The sequence below is a fragment of the Oncorhynchus keta genome, chromosome 33 (genome assembly GCF_023373465.1).
Source record: "Oncorhynchus keta strain PuntledgeMale-10-30-2019 chromosome 33, Oket_V2, whole genome shotgun sequence".
Taxonomy (NCBI): domain Eukaryota; kingdom Metazoa; phylum Chordata; class Actinopteri; order Salmoniformes; family Salmonidae; genus Oncorhynchus; species Oncorhynchus keta.
This window is the reverse complement of record NC_068453.1, coordinates 20,931,175-20,945,533: the sequence shown is the minus strand read 5'-3', so window position 1 is coordinate 20,945,533 and position 14,359 is coordinate 20,931,175. Positions and strand designations below refer to the sequence as shown.

Genomic DNA, 14,359 nt, shown 5'->3' with positions numbered 1-14,359 from the left:
CAATCTATTATGATGTATTGATTGATGAGCAGATTAAAATGAAGGGCGTCAAAGTGCTGGGAGATGATGAGGCGTGTGAGGATAACATGGAGAATGAGATTGTCCTCAGGGCTTGGGTTTTAGTTTACGCTTGAAAGAGGTGTTCGAAACAATGACTGATTGATTAGCCATGGGTTAGGAGGAGCAGGGGAGGAAGAGAGAGACCGGATGAGTAGGATGAGGCGTACACGCTCCAACACAGTGGATGGCTGCCCAGGTCCAGCACATCAGGGGAGGAAGAGAGAGACCGGATGAGTAGGATGAGGCGTACACGCTCCAACACAGTGGATGGCTGCCCAGGTCCAGCACATCAGGGGAGGAAGAGAGAGACCGGATGAGTAGGATGAGGCATACACGCTCCAACACAGTGGATGGCTGCCCAGGTCCAGCACATCAGGGGAGGAAGAGAGAGACCGGATGAGTAGGATGAGGCGTACACGCTCCAACACAGTGGATGGCTGCCCAGGTCCCTTGCTGCATCTCATTCATTCATCATAAAATCCCCCAACAACAGAACAGCCAGGTGTCATAACCAGCCGGTTGGAGAGACTGATAATGACAGAAACAGGAACTGCGTGACAGTCTCTTAACAAAGCAAACTCAGACGTGCCAACATCACACATGCTGCTGCCGCCTCGCTGCTTTTTTAATGGTTCACCATGCCCTTGTCCCTCCCTCCCTCCTTCCCTTCCTCTCTCTGGAAGAGGGGGATACATCAAACCCCTGCCTCCTTCTTCCCTTCCTCTCTCTGGAAGAGGGGGATACATCAAACCCCTCCCTCCTTCCCTTCCTCTCTCTGGAAGAGGGGGATACATCAAACCCCTGCCTCCTTCTTCCCTTCCTCACTCTGGAAGAGGGGGATACATCAAACCCCTCCCTCCTTCTTCCCTTCCTCTCTCTGGAAGAGGGGGATACATCAAACCCCTCCCTCCTTCTTCCCTTCCTCTCTCTGGAAGAGGGGGATACATCAAACCCCTCCCTCCTTCTTCCCTTCCTCTCTCTGGAAGAGGGGGATACATCAAACCCCTCCCTCCTTCTTCCCTTCCTCTCTCTGGAAGAGGGGGATAAATCAAACCCCTGCCTCCTTTGCTTGGCTCTGGTGATCCAGGAGATAAACACAGTTTGGAAATCTATAAAGCCAACTTCTCTGAACGCTGGCGGAGACATAGAGACTGGAGGAGACGTGGGGGTCAATACATCTATAGCTTATCACTACTTAGACTACAACAACACTGTCTGGATTGATGGATCAAACAGCGATTTTATCTAACAGCTGATCTCATGGAATAAAAGGTTGAGAGCAGAAGGTTTGGTGGCGAGAAGAGTTCACCATGCTGTATGCTAGATGTGCTTGTCATAGTTCATCAACATGGCCAATACAAGTCTACGTTAATGGAGAGCTTCATAGCCCTCATTTTAGGATGATGAAGCCTCCTCAGGAATATCCAGGATAAGAAACAGATCTTGTTCACACCTGTTTTCATGTGTGTGTCTTGTGGTTTGTTTGTTGGCACATGTCTGAGTTTTTGAGAATAATGATCTCAATTTCAATCAGAACACCCTCATATCAAATCCCATTTTATTTGTCACATGTGCTGAATACAACAGGTGTAGGTAGACCTTACAGTGAAATGCTAACTTACAAGCCCTTAACCAACTATGCAGTTAAGGGGGAAAAAAGTATTAAGGAAGTATTTACTAAAATAAACTGAAGTAAAAAATACATAAAATAACAAATAATTAAGGAGCAACAATAAAATAACAGTAGCGAAGCTATGTACAGGTTAGTCGAGGTAATGTGTACTCGTAGGTAAAGGTAAAGTGCATAGATAATAAACAGAGAGTAGCAGCAGTGTAAAACTGGGGGTGGGGGGGACAATGCAAATAGTCCAGGTAGCCATTTGAGTAGCTGTTCAGGAGTCTGTTCTCTCTGCTACCGCAGTCTATGACTTGGGTGGCTGTAGTCTTTGGCAATTATTTTGGCCTTCCTCTGACACCGCCTGGTATAGAGGTCCTGGATGGCAGGAAGCTTGGCCCCAGCGATGTACTGGGCCGTACGCACCCTCTGTAGTGCCTTGCGGTCAGAGGCCGAGCAGTTGCCATACCAGGCGGTGATGCAACCAGTCAGAATGCTCTCGAGGGTGCAGCTGTAGGACCCATGTCAAATCTTTTCAGTCTCCTGAAGGGGAATATCCATTGTCGTGCCCTCTTCACGACTGTCTTGATGTGGACACCAAGGAACTTGAAGCTCTCAACCTGCTCCACTACAGCCCCGTCGATGAGAATGGGAGCGTGCTCTGTCCTCCTTTTTCTGTATGCAAATTTGAGTGGGTCTAGGGTTTCTGGGATAATGGTGTTGATGTGAGCCATGACCAGCCTTTCAAAGCACTTCAAGGCTACAGACGTGAGTGGGAGTCATTTAGGCAGGTTACCTTGGTGTAACCGGTGGTCTGCTTGAAATATGTTGGTATTACAGACTCGGTCAGGGACAGGTTGAAAATGTCAGTGAAGACTCTTGCCAGTTGGCATGCTTGGAGTATATGTCCTGGTAATCTGCCTTGTGAATGTTGACCTGTTTACTCACATCAGCTACGGAGAGTGTGATCACACAGTCGTCCGGAACAGCTGATGCTCTCATGCATGCTTCAGTGTTGCTTGCCTCGAAGCGAGCACAGAAGTTATTTCGCTCATCTGGTTGGCTCATGTCACTGGGCAGCTCGCGGGTGTCCTTCTCTTTGTAGTCTGTAATAGTTTTCGAACCCTGCCACATCCGACGAGCGTCGGAGCCGGTGTAGTACAATTCAATCTTAATCCTGTATTGACGCTTTGCCTGTTTGATAGTTCATGGGAGGGCATGACGGGATTTCTTATAAGCATCTTGAAAGTCACGCTCCTTGAAAGCAGCAGTTCTACACTTTAGCTCAGTGTGGATGTTGGCTTGCAATCCTCCCCCTTTTTCCTCCAAACATAACGATGGTCATTATGGCCAAACAGTTCTATTTTTGTTTCATCAGACCAGAGGACATTCAAAGTACGACCTTTGTTCCCATGTGCAGTTGCAAACCTTAGGCCGGTTTTGGAGCACTGGCATCTTCCTTGTTGAGTGGCCTTTCAGGTTATGTCGAAATAGGACTCGTTTTTATGACTCCAACCTAAGTGTTTGTAAACTTATGACTTCAACTGTATATACGGTCACTGTGGGGACGACATCATCGATTGTTATTGTTAAAACGAGAGGCTGCCTGGATCTTTAATTTAAAGACCCTTGCGCCCTTCGGTCTCAACGTAGACTTTGATCCGAAGCCATTCTTGTGATCATTGTGACTTTGCCATTGTAATTGTTTGTAAGCTTGTGTAGTCAAATTAATCTATGATTGTATGTTATCCATTTGTTGTTTGTATGCTGTTCTTTGTATGACATTTTAATATTTGATTATTAACCAATGATATTAGGCCATCTTGGCCATGATTACAGACACCTGTGTCTTTTGACACTATATAAAACGAGTCATCCCGCAGTGTTTGTGATTATACCCTGATGAAGACAGCTTGGCTGTCGAAACGTTGGCACTACATTTTTGCATCTGAGCTCCTAGAGTGTGCGGCTCTCTTTTATTTTCAAGCCTTTTTCCTCTAGTCATAATTAAACAACTCTAAACTGTCATCATTTCTTAATTATGAAGTCAGGAAGGGAAATGTTCAGGACTGTTTATTTTCCACCTGCTATCCCCTGCTTACAGCAGATAGGAATGTATTTGCACGACTCAGGATTGCATTTCATCTAAAATTGCTCCCACAGGGCAACTTGAAATACCAAACGCCTTCAAAGCCTTTCATTCATATTTGACGCAACTATAATTTATTCACAAACCAGAGTTACGCAGTGTTATTGATATGGCTCACGCATTTCTAAAAGACCGAAAGGGATTCAAGATGATTCAACACATTCTACAAGGTCATGTACTTTGCATCTCGGCATTCTGCATTTTTTTAATGGATAAACAATTCTGACAGTGAGATCTCAATTGTGAATGCACTTTCTGCTAAGGTTCACAGACCTGGGGGAAATTCAGCCCAGAGAAAGTCACTCAATTGTGGCTCTGTAGAGAAATCCTTGTGAGACACAAAGTTAAAGTCATGTCTTTCACATACGTACATGTATACATTAAGTACACAATTCTGAAACTAAATGCCCTGATTTCTAGTCTTATCTTTAGCGGTTGGTGTTTGCAGCAGAGCTTTTCCATGGTTCTCTTGCTTCAGGTTGTCTGCTGTCTGACTGCGTTAGGGAATCTCCTGCTTGTAAAACAGGATTTCTTAAACTATGGGTGGGGACCCAAGTGGGCATGGGCATGTGAAAGGTGGGTCGCAGTTATGAGAATACATCTATCATCACACAGTATTTTGTTCTTAATTTGAGTCGTTGGATGACGATTTGGGTCACGGGAGAATGGTCAATTTCACACTTGGGTCTCACGCTGAAAAGGTTTAAGAACCCCTGCTGTAGAAGATTAAGTTGTTGATATATAGATCTCTAAGCACTGGGGAGGATGAGCTTGACAGTGCCAGAGCTGCAATCAGGACCTCAGGGTCTGCTCCTCCTCTGTAGCAGCACTAATGATCTCTATGGAACCAGGGTAATCAATTCTTAATGAACCGTGGAAAGACTTCTGTCTGTCACCTGACATGTCTACTGCTGCCATCTTAAATCCTACACCACCACCACCATCTCCTAGGGAGATTACAACCTAGCTAGCTAGTTACCATGGAGGTTTCTGGCACGATCTGACGTTTTTACGTGTCACTCTGATCTTAAAAGCACGTCTCGGCAGACATTTGGTGCACCACTGCTAAATGAATGTAGGACAAACACTGACATTTGATGTTCTTGTCAATGCTCTATTATAGCTTTATTTGAGCACATATGTCAACACTTGACCATAGGTTGTCTAGCTGCAGTAAGACAAACTTAAAAAATACAAGTCAGTTGTGTCGACTTATGTTTACAATACTACAGTAGATGATAGCTACTTCTACAAGTGACCTACAATTAAGTTCTACATTTGGCATAAACCCACCTGCTTTAAATAAGTAAGCTTCTCTCACAATGATCAGGGTTAGCTGAGTAGTATCAGAGAGAGAGAGAAAGTGAGAGACAGGCAGTATTTTCTCTTCTTGGGAGAAGCTTATGCTCCTTGAGATTATCACTTTTCCCTGCTAGGGGATTTGTCTCTGATCCCTTGTGCAGTGGTGGGTAGCCTAGCTATTTAGTGACGCTCCCTTGGGGACAGATGATACAGATGTAGGATCTTAATTTGATCACCCTGTTGCAGGAGAACTTAACTGCAATGCAGGAAATGTCAAACTTGTAGTTTATTTGAGGTTTATTAAAAACCTTCGGATGTTTGTAATTTCCACGTTAGATTTTTACTTACGAAAAATGTATCAACCCCTACAAAAATGTCCATTAATTATAATCCACATTTCCTATTGCTACAGGATTATTTTCCTGCTGTAGCATGCTGGCACTGTAGCAGACTAAATAAGATCTCTATTGCAGAGTAGAACATTTGCAGAGTACTGTAGAGCATTCATAGATTGCTCATTCTACCCACGATTAATTACCCAGGTAGTGCTGGCAAATATTGTGCACGCAAAACTCCCAAAGGATAACTGTCAAATTTGTAGGAACACACACACGCACACAAACACACACACACACTAGACAAAAGTGTTAAACAAATCAAAATATATTTAAAATGTAAGATTCCACAAAGTAGCCACTCTTTGCCTTGATGACAGCTTTGCACACTCTTTGCATTCTCAACCAACTTCATGAGGTAGTCACCTGGAATGCATTTCAGTTAACAGGTGTGCCTTGTTAAAAGTTCATTTGTGGAATTTCCTTCCTTCTTAATGCGTTTGAGCCATCACTTGTGTTGTGACGTGGTAGGGGTGGTATTCAGAAGATGGCCCTATTTGGTAAAAGACCAAGCCCATATTTTGGCAAGAACAGCTCAAATAAGCAAAGAGAAATGACAGTCCATCATTACTTTAAGACATGAAGGTCAGTCAATGCGGGAAATTCCAAGAGCTTTGAAAGTTTCTTCAAGTGCAGTTGCTATGTAATTGTGTGCACCAAGAGATAAGATCACAAAATCTTTAAAACAATTTCCCACATCTGAATAATAAGACTGCATATAAACCATCAGATCTAGTAATGAAATGTTATTGAAGCAAATCCCAATAATGGCATCTACAGTCATCGCAGATGCACAACCATGGGAGATTCTCTCCTCTTAGCACAAACCCATCTTATGGGTTATTGGCAGGTACAGGATGTGTCAGAATGACATCCTAAATCTGGCACTGTATCTGCCACCTCTAATCCACAGGAAGACATAAAACACCTACTGCTCTGACGCCTTCACACCTCCTGACGTACAACGTCTGCTTTCTGATTTATTTACCAGCTGACAGTTCTATTAAGAGGCATGCTATAATGATCATTGGGAGCAGGGTTTGAGAAAGCACACATTTTCATGCCTGGAAGGCACACCATCTAACTTCCTGATCTGCATTGGAGGCTTAAATGTCCATTGGCCCATTGTAAATAACATTACTCTCTAAAAGGATGGCGTGTGTGTGGCTGACAGCGGGGCCTGGTCCGGTGCTTTGCTGAATGGGGAGGGAACGGAGATAGGGATGAGTTGAAGATGAGAGATAGAGGGGTGGGCCCTTTTTCTACTATACTGTGGGAGAGTCTCTGATCTGTGGAGAATGCTGTGGGAGAGTCTCTGATCTGTGGAGAATGCTGTGGGAGAGTCTGATCTGTGGAGAATGCTGTGGGAGAGTCTCTGATCTGTGGAGAATGCTGTGGGAGAGTCTCTGATCTGTGGAGAATGCTGTGGGAGAGTCTCTGATCTGTGGAGAATGCTGTGGGAGAGTCTCTGATCTGTGGAGAATGCTGTGGGAGAGTCTCTGATCTGTGGAGAATGCTGTGGGAGAGTCTCTGATCTGTGGAGTATGCTGTGGGAGAGTCTCTGATCTGTGGAGTATGCTGTGGGAGAGTCTCTGATCTGTGGAGTATGCTGTGGGAGAGTCTCTGATCTGTGGAGTATGCTGTGGGAGAGTCTCTGATCTGTGGAGTATGCTGTGGGAGAGTCTCTGATCTGTGGAGTATGCTGTGGGAGAGTCTCTGATCTGTGGAGTATGCTGTGGGAGAGTCTCTGGTCTGTGGAGTATGCTGTGGGAGAGTCTCTGATCTGTGGAGTATGCTGTGGGAGAGTCTCTGGTCTGTGGAGTATGCTGTGGGAGAGTCTCTGATCTGTGGAGTATGCTGTGGGAGAGTCTCTGGTCTGTGGAGTATGCTGTGGGAGAGTCTCTGATCTGTGGAGTATGCTGTGGGAGAGTCTCTGATCTGTGGAGTATGCTGTGGGAGAGTCTCTGATCTGTGGAGTATGCTGTGGGAGAGTCTCTGGTCTGTGGAGTATGCTGTGGGAGAGTCTCTGGTCTGTGGAGTATGCTGTGGGAGAGTCTCTGATCTGTGGAGTATGCTTTGGGAGATTCTCTGATCTGTGGAGTATGCTGTGGGAGAGTCTCTGATCTGTGGAGTATGCTTTGGGAGATTCTCTGATCTGTGGAGTATGCTGTGGGGGGGGCTCAGTGGACTTGCAAAGAGCTGGAGAAGTGAGCCGGCTTTCATCAGGCCCAGCCAGCCAGTCCATCACGCTACCACTGACAGGAAGGATAAGAGCTGGTTGATGTCAATATCTATTGACTTTAGTGGTATTATGACACACACAGCAACTGCCCACTGGCTTAGTGCACAACCTTGTAACGTTGTGAGTGGAGAGGGAGGCTAAGCTCTCATTTATGGCAGGTCATATTCAGTTCAGAAAGATTGGTGAAATATGTAGCCTGGTCCCAGATCTGTCTGGGCCCCGAGCTTGAACTTCTAATGGCATGGCTTTCTTCCTGACCTCATCTCTTGATAGTACTTTTCATCATCAATATTTTAACTCTTATCTGTTTTTTTTCTGCAAATCCTTCTTTGTGACCATCACTTTCCATGTTCTTTAATGTGCTTCTATCTTTTCCTCCTTGCTGGTCTTCATCCCCTCCCTTAGTTGACATCTCTTATCCACCTTCTCTCTTTCCCCCAACAAGGCACCATGTGATGTCTCTCACTTGCCTCTATTTTAAAGAATTGTGAGAAATAAAGAGCCACACTGTGCAAAGATCCAAATCATGCAATCTCATGCATAGGCACGAGTTGGGCCCAATCCCCAGACTGAGGGATTGTGACAGACACCTATGTTAAATTAATGACACGGTAAAGAGAGCACACACACGCACACGCACACACACACGCACACACACACACACACCTGAATAAATAGACCAACAAACAGTACTGCCTGTAAGCAGCAGAGGAGCCAGACGGTGACAGCAGCTGTCTCCCATTAGTGGAGCTTTGTGCTGTTCTGTTCTGCACAGAAACCTCTGGATCAATAAACCACGAGCAACCAAATGGGCCTTTTAATGTTTGATGTTAATGCCAGCTTCTGTCTCAGGGGGCCCATTGGACCAGTACTGATTGCAGCAATGTGCGGCCACTTACCCGTATGGGCAGCCTAGTAGTCCAAACAGAGCCAGGAAACAGGTTGTTGAAATGCCTCCACAACACACTCAAGAGCCCCCCTGGTTCCCTTGTTTGCTTGTGGAAGCCATATCCAAACGGAGCAAGGAGCCCCTGCCGAATACATGAATGATAATCACCTTCCTGTGTGTTCAGGCATTTGCCTTGGTGAGGATCGGAAATAGGGATGGTCAGTAGAGTTCTTGTTTCCATCCAGGATGGCGAGCCGAGCACCAATCTGCTTCCTCCCTAGAGCTAGACAGGCAGGCATTGTCATGCTGCCAGAGCCGACCCATCCATCACATCCTCCACTAGAGTGGAGAAGCGCCTGGCATTTGGTAGAAGTTGTCACAAGACTAGTGTGATTATCATCGACCGACCATGCAGTGTGGTTGTCACGGAGGGGGAGTTAATTGGTCCACAGTGAGGAGGTGGTCAAGGCGACACAAGGGGGAAGGGAGCGAGAGGGAGGCTGGAGGGAAGCAGGGCGGATGGTCCAGCTGCTCCAGTTTGCAGACAACTACTGAGTGCAGACTGGGCATGTCTACCTGAGAAGTGCTGTGTGCAGTGGGCCAGTTAAGCAGATTATTCAACAGTGTTAATCGTAGTAAGGAGACTTCTTTAGGTATTGTATTGCTGCAGCCTGCAGGGGCGGGAACATGTCAGTTGGTTTCATGTACATTTCCTTGAAAAACACACCTGCACAGAAGCAGACATTTTGAGAGCACTGTTGAGAGCACTATTGCTGTTCAAATGCCTGCAGGTGGATTGTTCTCATCAGATGTTCAGCTTCTCCTCTGCTTTTAAGGAGAGGTGCCTCTCCGCTATGTGCCATCTTTGACAGCCACTCACAACAGCCAGTTACTTCTGGATAAGTCTGACTACACTGAGCCTCGAAGGATTTGACAATCAAACCTGGGATCTGTGGCTGCAATGAGAAAATAAAAGTACACTATATTTCCAATTACTACTCCCCGGGAACGTCTTAATAGCCAATTTCACAGTGACCTCAACATGACATATCTGAGAGAAGGAGAATTGAGAGAGATAGAGATTCAGTGAGTGAGTTGAATGAGGCAGCGACTGCCTGAATGCTGATGATGCATGTCATTGCCACGAGCAAAGTGCTGTGATGGATCAATAAAAGACAAGGAAGCAACGAGCAGCCAACAGGCCCTGAGCACTCAGACCTCTCATTGTCATCTCCAATGTTGACTCCTCACCACACAGCACTCAATAAACCATGCTCTGCAGCCTTACTGCGGTATGGTACACTGTGATGCCATGCCATATTTCTTGACAGCGCCTTCAGGGGGGTTTAAGGCATCATACAGGCCGTGTTAGTCAGTTTGTTGATCACCCCCCTGTATAGTTTGGACATGATCAGATCTGTACCGTATTATGAAGACCGTATCCAGAACATCTCAGAGTAAGGCTGCTGATCTAGGATCTGTCCATATAATCATACTCATTATGATCTAAAATGCCCAACTGATCCTAGATCAGCACTCCTACTCAGAGATAATTTTGTGGATATGGGCTCTTCCCTGTGAGAGAGGGAAACCAACCAAGTAGTTACCACTGACTCCCTCCCACCACAGTGATAAGCAGTGTCTTTCTTTCATGTGGAAAAACAAGGTGAGGATATGAACACCCAGGCTGTGCTCATTGGCCAGGGCTTCTGTTTTAACTCAGTCTGGGACGAGAATGCTGTGGAATCCTCCGGATAATCTCCATGCTGGTGTTTATATTCAACATGAATTTACAGCGAGGCTCCTGCAGCTATACAGACGGATGGTGTTGTGGGTCTCAGACCAAGCAGCATTAACACCCATTCATTATGTTTTTTTAATCAGTGGTTTGTGTTACTTGCTACAGAGATGAGTTGAAGGATCATTGCCTTTGATGGATCACTGGTTGATTGTATGCACCCACTTTAAAGCCACAACCTGGAGTCTGTGTGCATTCTTTACCAGTTTAAATTCTGCAAAGTAACTTTCACTGTGATGCTTGTTTACAAGCTTGGGTAAATTCTGATGTATGAGAGAGCATTACATGCAATCATGACATGCAGGTTAAAACTCAAATCAACTGTGCATCAATGATATTCATTTTGGGTGGCTCCAAACACATGAAACATTACTGGATATTTAGCTGGGAGATTAACATTGGGTTGTTATTTTACCTAACATTCATATGGTCCTCCTTTAAGATGGGTGTTTGTAGAATGTTGACCTGGAGTCATACATCATCTTGTGTTTCTCTACTCCAAGGACTCATCTACAGATAAAAAGGGAAACCTAGTTGGTGTTTAGATATCTTTAATTAATCTCTTATCGTGTGTTTTTCAAGCATCTGTGTGGGTTTGTATCTTCCTGATATACAGTAAGGAGGGGACTTGCAGCATCTCAAATAGAACCACGTTTGCGCTTGACACGTGCGTGTGTACATTTATTTTTGCAAGGCTTGTACATGCAACTATGGCCGGTGTGGTTTGCGTGTCTGGCTGTATTTTTTGTGGTCGTCTTTGCTCCATTAATATATATTTTAAAGATAGTGCGACAGTGTATGATGGTTTAAGACAGATAAACAAGCATGGCTGTCATCTGCAAGGAGCTTTTGCTCATCTTGTAGAAATATATTTGTTTAACCTACGTACTTAACCCCGACATACACGTCTTATAAAACTGACGTCAAGTAATAACACTATCAACCACACTTAAAGCTAGAATCCGTAATTTAAACAATAGCAAAGGCCATCCCCGTCCGTTCTGCAAAGAATCTCTAAGGGATTGGGCTGGAGAAATGTAACCACTCTAAAATTCATAGACAGAGCTATAGATGCAAGGACTAACCACCAATGATATCGAAAGCATAGTTTTAACCATGTTTTTAACTATACAGTGTTGGTTTACATTTACGTTGTTTATCAACATTGGAGTAAAACAAGCCTATATTTAAGGTTCTGATGGGGCACGACAGTTGAACTAAACTCATGAGGCATTTATCAGTTATATTCTTCAAGAATCAATTGGCAGTTTATAATTTACAAGTTCAAGAATGGATGTAGCAACTAAGGATTCTAGCTTTAACCAATTGTTATAATTGCTCCTACCTGGCTGATTGAACAGCTGGAATATAGAGATTTATCTCTGGTTGTAGAACTGCTGAAGTTCTGAACTCCTTTACCCTTCAAGGAATCAATATGCAGACGGGGGGGAACTTACCGGCAGCCAGCTGTATCCAGCCGCAGATCTTGTAGACGGTGCCTGTGCTGCAGAAGAAGAAGAGCGTGAAGCAGCCGATGCATCCGATGACCAGCGCCATGGACATCCCGATGAAGAAGGACGCAGCTTTGAAGGCGCCGGAGGGGATGGTGCTAAACTCCATGAAACTGCCCTGGCACGTCAGGTCCCGGGACAGCCCGTTTCCGATGCAGTAGTGGAAGAGGCCGAAGTAGCCGGCCTGCGGCGTGTCCATCCCGTCTCCAATCCAGTAGGGCTGGATGAAGCACACCACGTTGACTATAGCGAAGAGGATGGTGAAGATGGCCCACAGAACACCGATAGCGCGGGAGTTCCTCACGTAGTTGGTCTGGTAGATTTTGGCAGCCTCGGAAGCGGGAAGCATGGTTGTAGGAGCCCCAGGCACCATCATTCAGTCTCTAAAGGTTTTTATATTTACGAACTGTTCACCCACAGAACTTTAATCAAGCACAAAGCACATCCCGGTCGCATCAATGTGACATGATATCCCCGACTAAACTGCTCCCCTCTGGGCGAGTGTTCAGCCTACTAAAGCCTTGCAGCTTGCACTGTGCTTGGGTCCGCCACCGTTTTCCTTATCTTTATTGCATGGTAGGCTGGGTATCCGGGAGATATTACGAATAATACCGAGGAGGAATATTCTGAATGAATGATCACTGAGATAACAGCATGTAATAATCACCGGGTGTTAATTCGAAACGGCCATGCATTTCGCAGATACGCTACAGCCATAGTAGGCTAAACAAACACCCTACGGTCAGAACTGCATTCGATTGAGGGCGCACAGAGATGAATAATCCATGAAAAATCCACGGAGAGCGGCTGAGATCCTCCTTCACAAACGCGGCTACAACCTCATCTTCCACCGAATACCAATTTTCCCGAGGTGGAGGAGGTGCGTTTAACTGAGATGATGAAGTCGTGAGTGTTGACAATCTGCTCTACTATGCATCATGTGCTCTGCGTCCATATTTGACCGAAGAACACCTGTATTCCAGGCAGGCGCAGTCCGACTGTCACAACCGATAGACCTATCAAAACCCCTCTTATAAAGCACCATGCGCAATATAGCCTATCTCCTAATCCCACTCTCGCATGCCCCAGAACAATGATGGAATGGGAGGCATCTGAAATAAAAATCGTTAAATCTAAAAAGCAACAAAATCTAAAAAGATTGGCTCTGACTCGTGAGGCAGAATATTGAAGTCTCAGCTCTCTCTCTCTCTCTCTCTCTCTCTCGGTGTTGATCCACTGAAATAGGAAGGCTTCTGTCGCAAAACAAGACGCGCTGGTATTTATCATACAGTTACCATGTGCACATCAACAACAAGGGCAGGCTATACAACTAAACCCTGCGACATGGCATTTTATCACAAAGTCATGATAAAGGCTAATTGGCTCAATTTAATCATGATTGCAATGGCTAGGTAATCACTATAAATGCATCACCTGTTTGATAGCCTACTCCAAGTCTCCAACTTTGTGTGCTATGCAGTTGGCAACAGTATGCTCAGTGGTACGGTTGACTTGATGCTCTTCTTGTTGATCACTTGATGATTCTGAAGTGGCTTTGACTGCTCTGCCAGTACCTTCTCTCAGTACAGTCTATTCTTATTCAGGATTATCCTTCTCAAAGCTGCATGTGGCACGGTAGAGGTAGCCTATAGGCCTAACAAGGAAAACAAACAACATGTACACATGAATGAAAGCATTTTATGTTCATTATTTAGGAGAAGGCTTGTGGTTACAATTATTTTGAAATTGAGAAAAACTTTATATTTACAGTAGCATACCTATGAGTTTACGAGTGGTGTAAGACAAATTGAATCATTCTCAATGTGAAAAAACAAAAAATAGAAATTACAAACTTCATAGCTGTAAAAGAAGACAAGGAGCCCATCCACACAGACTCTGAGCAAAGTGTGTGTTCAGGTTTCCTAGATGGGTGACCCGTTGAAAATCGTGAAAACTATGAAACCTTGCGCTAGAATGATGTCTGTCATCCTGTCAATTATAATTCAGCAATCTAACTTTTGGTGTTAAAATTAAGTTATCGTCAGTTAAAAAAATATATAATAACCATGTAAACATGTATTTCTCGAAAATCAGATGTATAGTACTGTCCCAATTCCAACTAATGGTGTTTGAATAGTGGCACTGGGATCTTTTTCAGCTACAAACATGCACAAAATAAAACTTTAATCAATTTAAATGTAATTTCCTTCATCCGATAATCTAAAACATATTGAAATATGTTGTTGTAGTTGTTCATAACAACTCAAAATAAATGATAGAGGCTATATATCACATAAACAGCATAGGATGATGGTGGAAGGAACTGGAGGAAAATAACAACGGTAGGGTCAAAGGATCATGACATGAAAGAAAGAGAGAATAGAAAAATGTATGATTT

At 44.6% G+C, this 14,359-nt stretch overlaps 1 protein-coding gene across 2 annotated transcripts in view; it reads right to left on the bottom strand.

The window, feature by feature from the left end:
* The window catches only part of LOC118380706 (LHFPL tetraspan subfamily member 3 protein-like), a 42,828-nt gene extending 29,339 nt beyond the window's left edge, over positions 1 to 13,489 (bottom strand). Inside the window, exon 1 of one of the 2 annotated variants that reach the window (XM_052492420.1) lies at positions 11,908 to 13,489. In XM_052492420.1, the coding sequence (XP_052348380.1) occupies positions 11,908 to 12,337 (430 nt within the window). In that variant the 5' untranslated portion in view covers positions 12,338 to 13,489. The remainder of the gene's footprint in view (positions 1 to 11,907) is intronic. The other variant, XM_052492421.1, reaches the window with a different exon arrangement.
* Positions 13,490 to 14,359: the final 870 nt, after the last annotated feature.